This window comes from Dendropsophus ebraccatus, chromosome 14, assembly GCF_027789765.1.
Source record: "Dendropsophus ebraccatus isolate aDenEbr1 chromosome 14, aDenEbr1.pat, whole genome shotgun sequence".
NCBI classification, from domain to species: Eukaryota; Metazoa; Chordata; class Amphibia; order Anura; family Hylidae; genus Dendropsophus; species Dendropsophus ebraccatus.
The window spans coordinates 60,363,148-60,379,808 of NC_091467.1; the positions used below are offsets into that span (position 1 = coordinate 60,363,148).

Sequence of the window (16,661 nt, forward strand, 5' to 3'; positions counted from 1 at the left end):
TTTTTCTCCCATCATGTCGATGAGATTTCCTGCAACAGGCTGCAACTCACATGTCAGCCACCAGGTGGCCACATAAAGCTGCATATACATTGAACGGCCACTTAGTTAGAGGTATCTTCCCTATTACAGACTTCCCTGGATGGAATTTAGACCTGTGACCCCAAAGTGCAGCATAAAAGCAACGAGATCTGCAGGGAACTGGGGGTAGGTAAGTATATATATTTATATATGTAAATATATATATATATATATATATATATCCCGCCACAATAGGTTTTATGACCTATTGATAGAATCATAACACGTTGATCAGTGGGATTTAATGGCCCAATTTCCCTTTGTGAATGGGACTCAGAATAATCCATTCTTGGAGTCATTGGGGGGGGGGGTCTAACCAGTTAATAGTAACATAACCAGTAGTAATAAAAAATATTCTGAACATGGAGCATGTGACACTTGTTATATTTGTATTTTTGTGGCATTTTTTTTTTTTTTTTTTTACTATTTTCAGTTTGAAGACGGAGTAGGTGAAATTTGCCTGAGAATTTTAGACATGAGCCCAAATCATCTGAAGAATCCTACGTTAGATTGTTCTAAGAGAGGAGACCCCGTGTACATCAGTAGAATCGTCTCCGCCATGGTAAGCCAGGCCCATACATCACACCACCGATTGTCGCTTCTTACTCGGGGACGTTTAATTCTCTGTTCTTGATCACTGAAATTCGCAGATCAATTCTAATGATGATCGGGGAGTGATAGAATCCTGCTGGGATGAATCCTTCACTAGTGGGGTGAACCCGAGCACGTGGAACGGAAGTGTCTCCATTCTGAGAATTTGGCACAACAGTGGCTGCAATCCAGTTCGCTATGGACAATGCTGGGTACTAGCTGGAGTGATGTGTACAGGTAAATGCTAATACAAGTATACGTGGATGTACATTATAAAGAGAGGGGGTACTTCTAGTGTACAACATGGCGTTTTCTAGTTTTTACAGTATCCTTTGTCCTCTAAGAAGTTCTAGCCCACCAGGTGGGGCTCCCATTCCTAGGGATTCTGTACCATGCCTGTCTACCTACCTCACTGGTAAAATCTGGGTTGTTTAGGTTAATAATAAAGGTCACTCTCTAGTTCTAAAGAAAAGGATTCTTTACTGTAAGAGCAGTGAGGCTTGGAACTCTTTGCCTTAGGAAGTGGTCATGGCGAACTCTAAAAAGCGGGTCATTGATCCAGGGATTTGTTCCGATTATGGAGTCAGAAAGGATTTTTTTATTCCCCTAAGGTGACATCTTCTGCCTTATGGGGTATTATTTTTTGTCTTCCTTTGGATCAACGCTGCAGGATAATGGGAACCGGATGGATTGATGTAGGGATTATGTTTTGCAGCCTTGCAGACCATGTTACCTGAAGATGCCCCTTCATCCCCCTTCATCCACTCTTATCATGATGTCTTGCTGAGTCCTGTTGAAATCCAGCTGTTTAGGAGACAGTCTAAAGGTCGAAGTACACTTGAGATGATCGAGTGGTCCCATCAAAGATAGATAAGGGATCTCTAGTTGAAAGTTGAGTTTCGGAGCCAGCTCTGTAGAGGCACTTGCATGCTCTACTTTTCCCAGCTCAGGACTTTGTGTGCAATGTGGTATTTTAGTATTATAAAGCAACAAGTGTAGGCAGCCCACAGGGAATCTGCCCAGTGTAGCCAATGGTCAGTCCAGGCCTGAGAGAAGCCCACTGGGGACACTGACCCATCTAGCAGTTGCCAGAATTGCCAGATGGGCAGGCCGGCCCTGTTAGCATTTATCTGCCCATTTAAGTTTGACCATTTATCTAGCCTCCTGCTCTAAACTCTTTGTTCTTATTTTACAGTGATGAGATTTCTGGGAGTTCCTTGTCGTGTAGTGACAAACTTTGATTCTGCACATGATACAAACCTTAGCCTGACTGTGGATGAGTTTTATGATGAAACTGGGAAGAAGCTGGAGCCACCAGAAGGAGACAGTGTCTGGTGAGAAACCAGACACTCTCTGGTTAATGTACAACACAGTCAATATTTAAAGGGGCCTTCTAAAATTGACATTACTACTTCCAAAAAAAAATTCACACACCATAAAGATGTAAAAAGTTTGGATTGGCTGGGGTTTGGGTATTCACTAGAATGAGTCGAAAGAAGTGAGCGCTATGCTGAGATAGAATCCTAATGGTCACGAGCCCAAATGTTTGTGTGTTCTATACATTTTGGGGGGCCCTACTGACACAGGTCAAAGTTCTTTCATATATGGTACCCGTTCCTACAAGGAGAATACTCTGACATATGTCTTACAACTGTTTAGGAACTTTCACGTCTGGGTTGAATGTTGGATGGCAAGAAAAGACATCCGTCCAGGTTATGATGGCTGGCAGGTTCTGGATCCCACCCCTCAAGAGATCAGTGGAGGTATGTGTATACTGTACGTGTATACTAAGAGATACTGTACATGGATCTGGACTGGTTAAAGGCCTGGGATGAGAAGTGACAGCTGAGGTTTAACACTGATAACTGTAAAGTTGTACACATGGGAAGGGGAAAATCCAAATAGAAAAACACTAGAAAAAAACTAATCTAAAAAAATTAGATGCATCAATATCGGCATAGACACACATGACAATAGGGCCGGTGGCAGAACAGGGCTTACCTGGGAAAGTGCCCGGGCCCCAGAGAGGCAGAGGGGTCCAGAGAGGGAGAGGGGTCCGGTGTTCTAATGTTCAGCCCCTTCTCTGTAGTGCAGGTGAGCACTGAACATCAGATGACACAAAAACGGAGCAGGATCTGTGAGTGTCCTGCAGAGAGTGATGAAGGACCTGATCACATGACCCACAAGTCCTCAATGCTAATGAGTGGAGGTCTGTGAGGCAGAGAGGAAGAGGGAGAAGGTGGAACTGTGCTGTGTGTGTGTGTGTGTGTGTGTCTCAGTCAGTAATGTGTGTCAGTCAGTAATTTTTGTCAGTAATGTGTGTCAGTCAGTGTGTGACAGTCATTAGTGTTTGTCAGTAATGTGTCAGTCAGTAATGTTTGTCAGTCAGTAAATGTGTGTGTCAGTCAGTAATGTTTGTCAGTCTGTAAATGTGTGTCTGTGTTAGTCAGTAATGTGTGTCAGTCAGTAATGTCAGAAAGAGGCAGAAAAAAACAGATGTTCCGCACAGGCTACCATTCACACTCAATTTATTGGTTTATAAAGATTACGCGTTCCAAAGCTATAACAGCTTCTTCCTCAGATCACAGGACTGTGATCTGAGGAAGAAGCTGTTATAGCTTTGAAACGCGTAATCTTTATGGACCAATAAATTGAGTGTGAATGGTAGCCTGCGCGGAACATCCGTTTTTTCAGCCTCTTTCTGCTATTGCCTCCAGACCCCTGAGTGGTGGACGGTTTTGTGGAACCCGCTGCGGCCGCCTATACTAAATTACTGTGCGCTTTTAAGGTTGTTGTAGCTCATACACAACCTTGCTAGGTGAGTAGGTCCTTTTTACTGAGGGTTGTTGTGACCCTTCTCAAAGATTTATTACCCGATGAGGCGCTCTGTCTTTTCTTTTTTGGTTTCTTTGCAGTCAGTAATGTGTGTCAGTCAGTAATGTTTGTCAGTGTGTGTCAGTCAGTGTGTGTGTGTGTGTGTGTGTGTCAGTAAGTGTGTGTGTGTCAGTAATGTGTATTTGTGTATTTTAGTCGTGCCTCAAGTGATTGTGCATGGATGGATGAGGGGCCACCATTGTAAACAGGGAATGATATATACAGTTTTGGACACTGATGTACAAAAAAAGACATAACAGACCAGATTTTTTTTGCATTTTTATATAAATGTCACATGGTTTATTCAGTTTTGTTTTCTTCCAGGGACATTTTGCTGCGGCCCGGCCCCTGTAAAGGCAATCAAAGAAGGAGATATAGATGTAGATTATGACGTTGCATTTGTGTACACGGAGGTGAACGGCGACGTCATTCACTGGGTTCTACGAGATGGTGGAGTAGAGAAAGGGGAGGTCAACACCCTTATCATTGGGAAATACATAAGTACGAAGAGCGTCGGCCTCAGCACCAGAGAAGATATTACAGACCAGTACAAGTATGAAGAAGGTAATGCTAACTAATATTCATAGACAATATAGCATTTCTATTAGTTCTCGATGGACGTTGGTGACTCTTACTAGGCTTTGCTCCCACTAACCAGAATCCTACTCCACACTGATGAGGGGCAAATACACGAAACAGCTGTCTGTGGATGGATACCTGGCTTGGGTGGTTTACTTGATTGGAGACATTACTTGGCTTGGTTGTTCCTTCCCGGAGGAAGGTCTGGCTAGTTCACTGACGTCCATGTGATGATGTCTCTGCAGTGTTTTTTGTACAGTTGGTGACTCTTGGACACTCTCTTTTGTAGGGACTGCTCAGGAGAGGGCCGTGTTTGAAAAAGCTTTATCTAAATTGAAAACTAAGAAGCCGTTCCTGGATAGAAACTGTATTGTGGCTTATGACTTTAGTACGTCCTTAAAGTTGGTGCAGTCCCCTCTGATCGGACACCCGGTTATTCTTTCATATCGTGTTCACAATAGAAGTTATGAACCAAGAAAGTTTCACATAATCTTCAGTGCCCAAGAGATGATGTATAATGGGAAGGCTCTGGAGCAATTCTGGACTGAAAGTTATGAGGTGGATGTCAGTGCAGGCAAAGGTAAGGGTAATACTATGTATACATATTCCTATAACTGTGAATGTACACTCTCATAGCTTACCTCAGGGAAGTCGGATCCCCCATGACCTCCTATTTTTCCCCTATCTTGTAAATAGGGGAAAGTTGATTTTCTTGGAATACCCCTTAAACCTTAACACAGTCCCCAAGGACATCCATGGATGGACTGGTCTAGATGTAAGCCAGGGATGGGGACCTTTGGTCCTCCAGCTGTTGGAAAACTACAATTCCCATCATGCCTGGGCAGCCGAAGCTTTAGCTCTGGCTAAAGGTCCCCATCCCTGGCTTACATCTAGACCAGTCCATCCATGGATGTCCTTGGGGACTGTGTTAAGGTTTAAGGGGTATTCCAAGAAAATCAACTTTCCCCTATTTACAAGATAGGGGAAAAATAGGAGGTCGTAGGGGATCAGACTTCCATAGACCCACCCACGATCTCAGTATCGGGTCCCCAGCTTCTGTTCTATGAATAGAGCCACGGGTACGGCACTTGACCTGCGGCTCATCAGTTTATGCCTATGTTCCCACAATGGGAAAATAATGGCTGTTGTTGCAAAACAATGGCCATTATTAATGATCGTGATCATTAAAGGGGGACTATCAGCAGATTAGACTAATCTAACCTGCTGATAGCCCCCTATGACACAGGAGATGCCGAGGAGGAAAGTATGTCTTTTACCTTCATCCTCAGCGCCGTTCCGATGTAGTTAGTAGTTTGCGATATATCCAATAAGACTGTTTGGAGCACTTGGGCAGCCACTAGGAACACTGCCCGACCCTCCCAGCATGAAGATCCACCCCTAGCCAGCCCACTTCTTTCTAATTCAAATCAATGGAGCTGGCTGGCCAGGGGCAGGCTGTAGTGGCACTATGGGGGTAGGCAGTGCTCCTAACGGTCTTACCAGAATGTGGAACAAATGAATAAACTGCACTGGAACAGTGTTGAGGATGAAGGTTAAGAGAAATATCTTCATCCTCGGTATCTCCTGTGCAATAGGGACATATCAGCAGATTAGATTTGTCTTACCTGCTGATTGTTCCCCTTTAATGGCCGTTATTTTTCAACAATGGTCGTTATTTGCCCTAATTTTTACATTCTGGGAATAAAGCCTATGGATTGTTTTTTTTTTTAATAAAAAAAAAAATTGTGATAAAGCTGTGGAAGGAAGCAGTGTGAACTCCGAGTGTTATATGGATGTAACATGAGCAGCAACAGACTGAGGCAGCAGAGGGCGCTCTCCGACTGTAAGCCTCCTACTAGCCAAAAAGTCTGTAGGGAATAAACTTTTTCTATTACCAGTCTACAATACAACCATGTATTGATTTTTGTTAAAACTTGTAAAATAATAAAGCAGAACACAGTAGTAACACAAATACGAAGCTCCAGGACTACAATAGAAAATCCTCTACTACCTTTTGCCATTTATAATACTGGTGTCGTCTTATTTGGCAGAAAGAACTATATGCTTCCCTCTGCACCCTCTTTAGCTACACCTGTGCACACAGGTTTTTTTTTTTGTTTTTTTTTTAAAGTTATTCATTTAACTGTATAACTTTGTTGTTGTTTTTTTTATTTTATTTTTATAGATATGGAGACAAACTTCCAGCTTCATCCTGTCCATTATCAGAGATTTATACATCCGGGTAATAACATCAGAGTCACTGCGCTGGCCACAGATCTTAAGACCAAGAAACTAAGATTATCATCGAAAAACATTATATTTGAAGTTCCTGAGATGGATATAAAAGTAAGTAATTACATAAGAAGGTATATAGAAAAATATACACCCATAATTGTGCAAATAGGTTACAATGGGCATAAAAGTATGGGACTATGGGCGTAGACTCCAAACGTGTCACATTCGGAAAACATGTAATTGCTTATTGGCAGTGGAGAAAAAAAGTTAAAAACAAATGCATTCTGGGCTAAGTCAACCAAACCCCTAGATGTTACTGTCCTGTTTTTTGGGGAGTGTTTGGTGCCATGAACCATCATTTCACCATTTGAATTGGTCAAAAACTGGAAATAGCCTGAAGAATGTTTTTCTCTGCCTGTCTGGAACCCTGAGGATCAGAGCACTGGTCTAATGGGAATCCGGACCGGGCTCTTGATCCTCATAAAAGAAAGCTGAGCCAGTCTCACAGCGCTGGCTATTAAAGGGGTAGTGCGGCGCTCAGCAATTATTCACAGAATAACACACATTACAAAGTTATACAACTTTGTAATGTATGTTATGTCTGTGAATCGCCCCCTTCCCGTGTCCCACCACCCCTGCACGTGTACCCAGAAGTGTGGTGCGCTATACATACCTGATCCGTGTCAACCTACCCCGTCCACTATCTTCTTCAAAGACGTCATCTTCGGGAGGCCGGCTGACCCGCTCCTGCCGGCCCCCCTCTGCCGCGTCATAACTGTGCTCAGCCGCGATTCGCTGAGCACAGTTATTCTCAGCCAATCGTGGCTGAGCAGCTGATGACGCGACACGCGCCATCAGCTGCTCGGCCGCGATTGGCTGAGCACAGTTATGCTCAGCCAATCGCGGCTGAGCAGCTGATGACGCTGCAGAGGGGGGCCGGCATGCGGGACAGCTGCAGCGAGTCGGCCGGCCTCCCGAAGATTGCATCGACAGAAGACGGGGGTCGTCCAGGTACACGTGCAGGGGTGGGGGGACACGGGAAGGGGGCGATTCACAGACATAACATACATTACAAAGTTGTATAACTTTGTAATGTGTGTTATTCTGTGAATAATTGCTAAGCGCCGCACTACCCCTTTAAGGCTCATACCCCGATCCCAGCTCCCCCTGTCTATTCCTGCAATCCCTGTACCTAATCCTTCTACTTGATTTACCTGTTATCTGACCTCCTGCCTGACCTTTGACTAGGTTGTCCGCGGCTACTTAGGGCCATTTGAGGCAAGTAGGTAGGGACAGTGGGTGGGCTCAGTTGTAGGGCTCACTGTCATGTCTTGTCCCTACCTCCCATGTCCTGACAATAGGTATAGGCTCCAGATACTAGGTATATCTCTTGGTGTTTTTTACATGAACAGAATGGTGCTGGGATGCCGGTGCCATGGTACTTTTTTTGAATGCCCACCTGGTTCCCACACACAACCGGTCTATTATCAAGCACCGGACGGGCATGAAGCACTGGGGGCAGTGTGACAAAACCCTCTCCCTTAACGCAGCTCATGCGGAGAGGGGGTTTTGGCACCGGCATTTCCGCACCGGTGTCGGTCTGTTTATAGGGTGCCGTTTGTTCACAGTGTATTTTGTACCACAAAATGTACTCTGTGTGACAAAATGAATTTACTGATCACACAATTCATTTTGTGGGCACACAACATGGTCATACAAAATGTATTTTGTCACACAGAATTTATTTTGTCGGAGAGGATTTATTTTGTCGGAGAGGATTTATTTTGTCACACAGAATTCACAAAATTCATTTTGTTGCACAGAATTATTATTTTGTGGCACAGAATGACATTTTGTCGCACAGAATTATTATTTTGTCGGACAGAATGACATTTTGTCGGACAGAATGACATTTTGTCGGACAGAATTATTATTTTGTGGCACAGAATGACATTTTGTCACACAGAATTATTATTTTGTCGGACAGAATGACATTTTGTCGGACAGAATTATTATTTTGTCGGACAGAATTATTATTTTGTCGGACAGAATTATTATTTTGTGGCACAGAATGACATTTTGTCGCACAGAATTATTATTTTGTCGGACAGAATTATTATTTTGTCTGACAGAATTACATTTTGTCGGACAGAATTATTATTTAGTGGCACAGAATGACATTTTGTCGGATAGAATTATTATTTTGTGGCACAGAATGACAGTTTGTCGGACAGAATTATTATTTTGTGGCACAGAATGACATTTTGTCGCACAGAATTATTATTTTGTGGCACAGAATGACATTTTGTTGCACAGAATTATTATTTTGTGGCACAGAATGACATTTTGTCGCACAGAATTATTATTTTGTCGGACAGAATGACATTTTGTCGCACAGAATTATTATTTTGTCGGACAGAATGACATTTTGTCGGACAGAATGACATTTTGTCGCACAGAATTATTATTTTGTCGGACAGAATTATTATTTTGTCAGACAGAATTATTATTTTGTCGGACAGAATTATTATTCTGTCGGACAGAATGACATTTTGTCGGACAGAATGACATTTTGTCGGACAGAATTATTATTTTGTCACACAGAATGACATTTTGTCGGACAGAATGAAATTTTGTCGGACAGAATGACATTTTGTGGCACAGAATAAGATTTTGTGAGACAGAATGACACAAACAGTTTTTTGTGGGACAAAATACAGTACACTGTGAACAAACGGCACCCCATATCTGTTCATGTAAAAAAACACCAAGAGACGTACCTAGTGGTACATTTGCTTTAAAGAGGTGATAATATGCTTGGTCTGCTGCATTTCCATGGTCACTGACCTCCAGGAGGACTTTTAGTGGATAAGGGGATGGGGCATCTTGTAACATACAACAAATGCAAACTTTTTTCCTGTCCATTTAGACATCTCTACAAGATAGAGGGGTAAGTGTATGATATCAAGAACAGGATGTAAAGTCTCCCATTGGAATAACATAACGGACCCAAGAGTGGACTATTGCTCCATTCATTGTCAATGGGATCTGCCTGATATAGCTGAGCACTGTTCCTGACTCCTATAGACAATACAGCAAAAGCACACATATAAAATGACCAACAAAATCAAAATGTCGCCACTCAGGCAGTTATGTGTTATTATTGGAGGACCCTAAAAATAAATGAATCTATAGTGAATTTGCCGAAACTTCCCATGATACCCTGCTGCATATCTCCTTCCTGTGACTGATGCAACTGGTGAAGAACCTGTTTGCTATCATCAAAAACGTGTCTAGACACCAGATAGGATCTCATAATGTTATATATCTAAGGATCTCGCTCAATTTTATTGCCACCCAGATCATTTACACTTTAAATAAAGTTACTAGGCCATCGATATAAGCTACAATACATAGAACTCTATAGTCTGTTGTATATATACATCCACACTGTTGCTTTTATCACCCGAGGATGCGGCCAATTTTTGACTTTTATGGTTTTTTTTGTTTTTTCCTCCTCCCTTTTTTGTTTTTCTACATACCTATATGAGGACATTATAGGGGAGATTTGTCAAACATGGAGGGAGATTTATCAAAAATGGTGTAAAGTGAAACTGGCTCAGTTGCCCCTAGCAACCAATCAGATCCCCCCTTTCATTCCTCACAGACTCTTTGGAAAATGAAAGGTGGAATCTGATTGGTTGCTAGGGGCAACTGAGCCAGTTTCACTTTACACCATGTTTGATAAATCTCCCCCATGGTGTAAAGTAGAATTGGCTCAGTTGCCCCTAGCAACCAATCAGATTCCACCTTTAATTTCTTAAAGAATCTGTGAGGAAAGAAAGGTGGAATCTGGTTGCTAGGGGCAACTGAGCCAATTCTAAAATACACCAGTTTAATAAATCTCCCCCTTTGTCTTTTGCAGGACCAATTGTACTTTATAAGGACTCCCTTCTTTATACTATAAACAGCAATGAAAAACAAAATTAAAAAAAAATGGTGCTAAAAGAATTAAATAAAAACATTTTGGGGCTTAGTTTTTACACTGTTCACTGTGCAGTAAAACTGGCAAGTTTTCTTCAATTTTATCATCATGTAATCCTATAATATTAATACTGTGTCTTATGATATTGTGACCCCTTTACCTTTTTAGTGCTGCGATTTATAGTTTTTATCAGTACCATTTGGGGCTACATTTTTCTTTATTTTAATACACGTGGCAATATGATATCAGATTTTTTTTTTTAATAGGGAACTTGTAAAAGGAATCTTTCAATTGCTTTTACTAAGTACACTGCAATACTACAGTAATAAACCTTTTTTTTTTTTCTCTCCTTTTAGGTTTATGGAATGCCTCAACTTAACCAACCCCTTAATGTCATCCTGTCCTTCTCTAACCCTCTCAATGAGATCCTAAATAACTGTGTGATGACTGCGGAAGGCACAGGTCTCTTCCCTAATGGCCCCATCACAGTCCAGTAAGTATCATCTCCTCTATGAAATATTTCTATAGTTTTGAAAAAACTTACTTGGTCTAACATGGTCTCCAACAATGTCAGTAGTAGATAGGAATTAGTATGAGCAGCAGATACAGACTTAGATTTCATATCTTATAACATTAGATCTGGGCCATAGGAATGGCAAGTTCTTATATAAACTACCGTCATGATGACCACCAGATAAAGCTGCTCTAGTTGTCAGGGGATTTTTATGTCAGCTCCTGCGACTGCAGAATACCCTGTCAGTGCACACAGTGGAGCGAGCAGCTCCGGCCGCACGCTCCATTGTGTGCAGTGGGGAGTTCTGATGCGGGTGCGCACGAATGCGCCCGCATCAGAACTCAGCGACGCTAAAGATCTTTTCTGAGACCGGCTGTTCCGTGACCCGGCTGGGTCACTTAACGGCCGGTCTCATACAACATGTTAACATGGCCTAAGGGTGGAAATTAGGCCATAAATGTTGTGTAAAAGATAAAAAAAAAATGCATGTTTTTGTTATATTAGGCCTTCTGGCTGGTAACACTGTGACTTTAGTGCTCTTACTGCTGTTATTAAGCTCCTGGCAGTCCCTCCGTAGTGCACGGCTTTTCTCATTCCCTCTATTTCAGAGAGTGAGACCAGAGCTGGACTGTGTGCCAGTAGTACATACAGATAGTTCCTCTCTTACTTGTCTGGCCAATCACATAGTGCTGGTGAAGAGATAATCGATGGAGTGGGCAGGTTGGATGACACTGCAGGGTTGGGACAGTGCTCCTAACAGCAATCCCGGCCAAAGATTACGGCACCGACGAGGAAGGTAAGACACACACCTTCCTCCTCAGCGTCCCGGGCGCTATAGGGGGCTATCAGCTGGTTAGATTTATCTAACCTGCTGATAGTTCCCCTTTAAAGGAATGGGAGGGTTACAGGACCAGGACAGGTTATCAAGCTTGGGGCTGTTTAGTTTAGAAAAAAGACGTCTTAGGGGCGATCTGATCACAATGTACAAATATATGAATTAACGGTACAGAGATCTTTGTAGTGATCACCTAGGTCTGTAACCATGACAAAGGGGCATCCTCTACGTCTAGAGGAAAGAAGGTTTCACCACCAGCACAGATGCAGGTTCTTTACTGTAAGAGCAGGGAGACTATGGAACTCTCTGCCACATGATGTTGTCATGGCCAATTCATTAAATATGTTCAAGGGAGGCCTGGATGCTTTTCTTGCATAATATAATATTACAAGTTATGGCCACTAGATTACATGTGATAGGACGCTGATCCAGGGATTATTCTGATCGCCATTGGAGTCGGGAAAGAATTTTCTCCCTGTGATGGGGCAATTGTCATCTGCCTCATAGAGGTTTTTGCCTTCCTCTGGATACACACAGTACGGTTGCTGTAGGTTAAACTTGATGTACTCTTGTCTTCTTTTAACCTTATTAACTATGTAACCGTCTGATTCCAAGAATAGATCAGTAGCTTTTAATGCAGGATGAAAATGGGTTATAGAAGTGACGAATGATTACATGTGAATATTTCTCCTATAGGCCCCGTTCACACTGAGCAAAAACAGTGGAATTCTGTGGCGGAACCCCACCGTGCTCAGTGTCCTGCAGTGAGTGAATGAGAGGGAGCGCGCGTGTCCGCTTCCTTCTCTCTCCGCTCATGACATGTCACTTCTTTGAACGGAGAGCGTCGGGAGCGGAGGCGCCCTCTCATTTACTCACTGCAGGACACTGAGCACAGCGGGATTCCACGGCGGAGAGTTCAGCCGCAGAATTCCACCATTTTTGCTCAGTGTGAACGGGGCCATACTGAGTGACCTGTACTTTATCATTATTTTTCCCCCATTTAGAATGGATCAAGTATTCCCCCGTCGAGTCGGCATTGTGAGGATATTCTGCGTCCCCTTTAAGGTGGGGAAACTGCAGCTGGAGGCCAACTTTTGCTGCAACCAGCTGAAATACATCAAGGGTAGTACGATTATCGATGTCCCATGGATGTGACCACAAGTCCCAGCAAATCTCACCTATGGAGCACTATATATTCTATTCCATATATGTATTTCTCCTCCTTACATCTATCTAGACAATTGGAATTGTATAAACTGGAATTAATCTTATTTCGCCATGGGAATCAATGAAGCAGAATTAGCACTTTTTACCTTTTTGATTACATAAGGCTGCACGGAAGATCCACAGGAACTAAGCCGAGTGCCCATACTACGCTCCAGGATAGTCACATTTCTAAGGACTCCACCTGTTCTTCATTCGGACACTCCATTTGCGCATTAGGAACGGGTTGTAAGACTCTCCTGTTCAGGTGGTACGTTCCACGGGATCGTGAAGGTTTTTTACTGGTTACTAACGATTGGTTCCTGATTGTCCGAACAAGGTTCCATAAATAAGACCATATTAGTTGGGGCTTCTATGGCTGTGTACAGATGTAGCCAAAGTTATCTTATTTTAACTGGATACAGGACTGTATTGTCATTGGATATCCTAATGCATCAGGGATCAGGAGAAGGTTAAGAATCGAGGAGTGATGTTAAAAGGCCTAAAAAACATGGAGGCTTTCTTCCATAAATCACGTCCGCACCACTCATGTGGTTGGGTGTGGGGTTTTACACCTCTGTCCCATTGAAGTGAATGGAGCTGAATTGTAATACCACAAACAACCTAAGGACATGGGTGGTGCTGGTTTTGCAAGAAAGTAGCTGTGCTTTTTGTAATCCTGGATAACTCCTTCAAAGTGATTGTACCATTAGGTACATTCGCTTTAAGTGTTGCACATGTATAGAACGGCGCCGGCGCGGGGAAGCTGGTGCCGTGGTCCCTTTTTAAACCACAGCCCAGTTCCTGCACACAGCGCCGGTCTGTTACCAAGCACTGGCCCGGGCTGAATTATTGGAGACAGCTAGCTCGTCCCCAGTGGGAGGAAACCCCCTCCCCTCTGTGACACGGCCCTATTAGAATCAACGGAGCCACCTCATAGAGGGGCAGGCGTTTCCTCCCACTGGGGGCGGGCCGCTGTCTTCAGTGGTTCAGCCCAGGCCGTCGCTTGGTAACAGACCGGTGCCATGTACGGAAACAGCCACTGTTATAATAAAAAGACAGTGGGACTGGCTTCTCCGCCTCGGTGCCGTTCTATATATGTGCAATACTTAAGGTGAATGTACCTGATGGTACTTTTGCTTGAAACCTAGGATAACTTACCTCACTTTCAGTGATCAAGTAGATACTGGTCGGCTCTATTATATGGTGTTCCCATCGTGCAGTCAGGGCTGCACAAACAATCTCTGGGTCATTTATGTGGCCCATTACTCTTATCATTGTCGGCAGTACGTCCCCTTTTACATGCCTCAAGTAGCATGTGGGCAGAGATGTGTGTTGGATCCCTGGACTTTTGACTGTATTACTTTGATTTTTCATGTTGCTTAAAGGGCTGTTCACATCTTTTAAAGCGGTATTCCCAGCTAAACTTAAACTTTTAGTACTTGTCAATTTAAATATTTTTGCAAATACATTAATTTACCAATCTTGCTTCCATCTCCTGATATGCTTCTCTTTTCCTCCCATTGTTGACAGCTCGTTGTCTAGGTTACCGACCACCACTCCTCTCTAAAAGCAGGGGTCTGGCTGGTGCATATATAGCTATAATTTAGATCTGTAATATAGTGTATATAGTGTGTATATATACTGTATAATATATGTAAATATGTATACTATAGCTATATACACCAGCCAAACCCCTGCTATTAGAGCGGAGTGGTGGTTGGTAACGTAAACAACTAGCTGAGAACAATGGGAGAGAAAGAGCAGCATATCAGGAGACAGGGACAAGTTTGTTAAAGGGGAACTCCAGGTAGAGGTTTAAAAAAAAATGAAACTTCTGCAGTTCTGCTGCAGATCCTGTACGTGTGAATGCACCCTAAAAGATGTGAACAGCCGAAAAACAAACCTTTTTTGCTGGACCTAGTACACAATACATTGTAATACAGCCCTTAGTTGTCTTGCATTAGCCCTGTGTTAAATCATGGTAAAGCCCAGAGCTGCATTCATAGTTCTTCTGGTTTGTATTGCAAACATTGTGGTTCTGGGCTTATTTTGGAGAAACAGGGTAAGGCTACATTCACACATACGTTGTGACGTGGCGTTGCGTGCCTGCAACTGCAGACAGAACATAGGACCAATGGTATTCAATGGCCCCGTTCACACATCCGCACGTGTGTACGGGGCCACGATCCGTGCTGCAAAAGACATGCTGTAATGCGGACCGCATTTTCCGGCGCGGATCGCACTGGTAATGAAGTGGGAATGCAGTGCTCCGCGAAGCACAGAGCACTGCAGATGCACATTCGTAGTGTGGTCCATGGTCACGGGCTGCACTACGGGTGTGTGAATGTCGCTCCTCGAACAGTAGTGAAATTTGGTTCGAAGTTCGACTTGAACTCAAACTCGAACCCCATTAAAGTCAGTGGGTGATGTTCGTGTTAATTTTGACACCTATATGTAGTAGGAGAAACTGTAATTATCATCCAGAAGAGTAAACTGGAAACATGGAACAACTTATAGCCTGAAATGTGGCTTTAAGAATGAAGGGAAAAAAAAGGGGGGGGGGGATAAAATACTGCTACAGATGAGCGAATGAGTGAAATATTCGATAATTCGAAATTTCATTCGAATAGCTCCCGATATTCGAACGAATATCAAATCCCAGTGTAGTCTATGGGAGAAAAATATTTGGGAACACCTCTGTACGAAACATTGATACATCTAACAGATGAAGAGATTATTTAAAAAAAAATTTTTTCTGCAATGCAGACTGTCAAAAATGGTCTCTGTACCCACTCAGGATAAATTTGGCCACCAACTTCTCTGTACCAAAGATTGATTCATCTAACAGACTATCATATGCCAGACTATCGGACTGATATTAAATATTACATGATTGATACTCCAGACTACAGGACTCATATTCCACACTACCAGACTGATATGCCAGACTATAGGACACATATTCCAGACTATTGGATTGATATTCCAGGCTACAGGAATGATATTCCAGACTATCGGACTGATATTACACCATTGGACTGATATTAAAGACTACAGGACTGATATTCCAGACTATCGGACTGATATTCCAGACTAAAGGATTGATATTCCAGACTATCGGACTGATATTACAGACTACAGGACTCATATTACAGACTATCGGATTGATATTACAGACTACAGGATTAATATTCCAGACTATCAAACTCATATTATAGACTACAGGACTCATATTACAGACTACAGGACTCATATTCCAGACTATCAAACTCATATTACAGACTACAGGACTCATATTCCAGACTATCGGACTGATATTACAGGCTACAGGACTCATATTCCAGACTATCGGACTGATATTACAGGCTACAGGACTCATATTCCAGACTATCGGACTGATATTACAGACTACAGGACTCATATTTCAGACTACAGGACTGATATTACAGACATTTGGCCTGATAATACAGACTATCGGACTTATATTAGAGACTATAGGACTGATATTTTCAGACTACTGGACTGATATTATAGACTACAGGACTCATATTCCAGACGATCCGACTGATATGCCAGACTATAGGACACATATTCCAGACTATCGGACTGATAATACAGACTACAGGACTGATATTCCAGACTTTTGAACTGATATTACAGACTACAGGACTCATATTCCACACTACCAGACTGATATGCCAGACTATAGGACACATATTCCAGACTATGGGATTGATATTTCAGGCTACAGGAAGGATATTCCA

At 42.7% G+C, this 16,661-nt stretch overlaps 1 protein-coding gene across 1 annotated transcript in view; it reads left to right on the forward strand.

The window, feature by feature from the left end:
- The window catches only part of LOC138772979 (protein-glutamine gamma-glutamyltransferase 5-like), a 35,896-nt gene extending 21,316 nt beyond the window's left edge, over window positions 1–14,580 (forward strand). Inside the window, exons 5-13 of the mRNA XM_069953825.1 lie at window positions 512–640; window positions 729–906; window positions 1,865–2,003; window positions 2,329–2,432; window positions 3,868–4,107; window positions 4,412–4,702; window positions 6,308–6,468; window positions 10,699–10,835; window positions 12,696–14,580. Of these exons, the coding sequence (XP_069809926.1) occupies window positions 512–640; window positions 729–906; window positions 1,865–2,003; window positions 2,329–2,432; window positions 3,868–4,107; window positions 4,412–4,702; window positions 6,308–6,468; window positions 10,699–10,835; window positions 12,696–12,846 (1,530 nt within the window). The 3' untranslated portion in view covers window positions 12,847–14,580. The remainder of the gene's footprint in view (window positions 1–511; window positions 641–728; window positions 907–1,864; window positions 2,004–2,328; window positions 2,433–3,867; window positions 4,108–4,411; window positions 4,703–6,307; window positions 6,469–10,698; window positions 10,836–12,695) is intronic.
- Window positions 14,581–16,661: the final 2,081 nt, after the last annotated feature.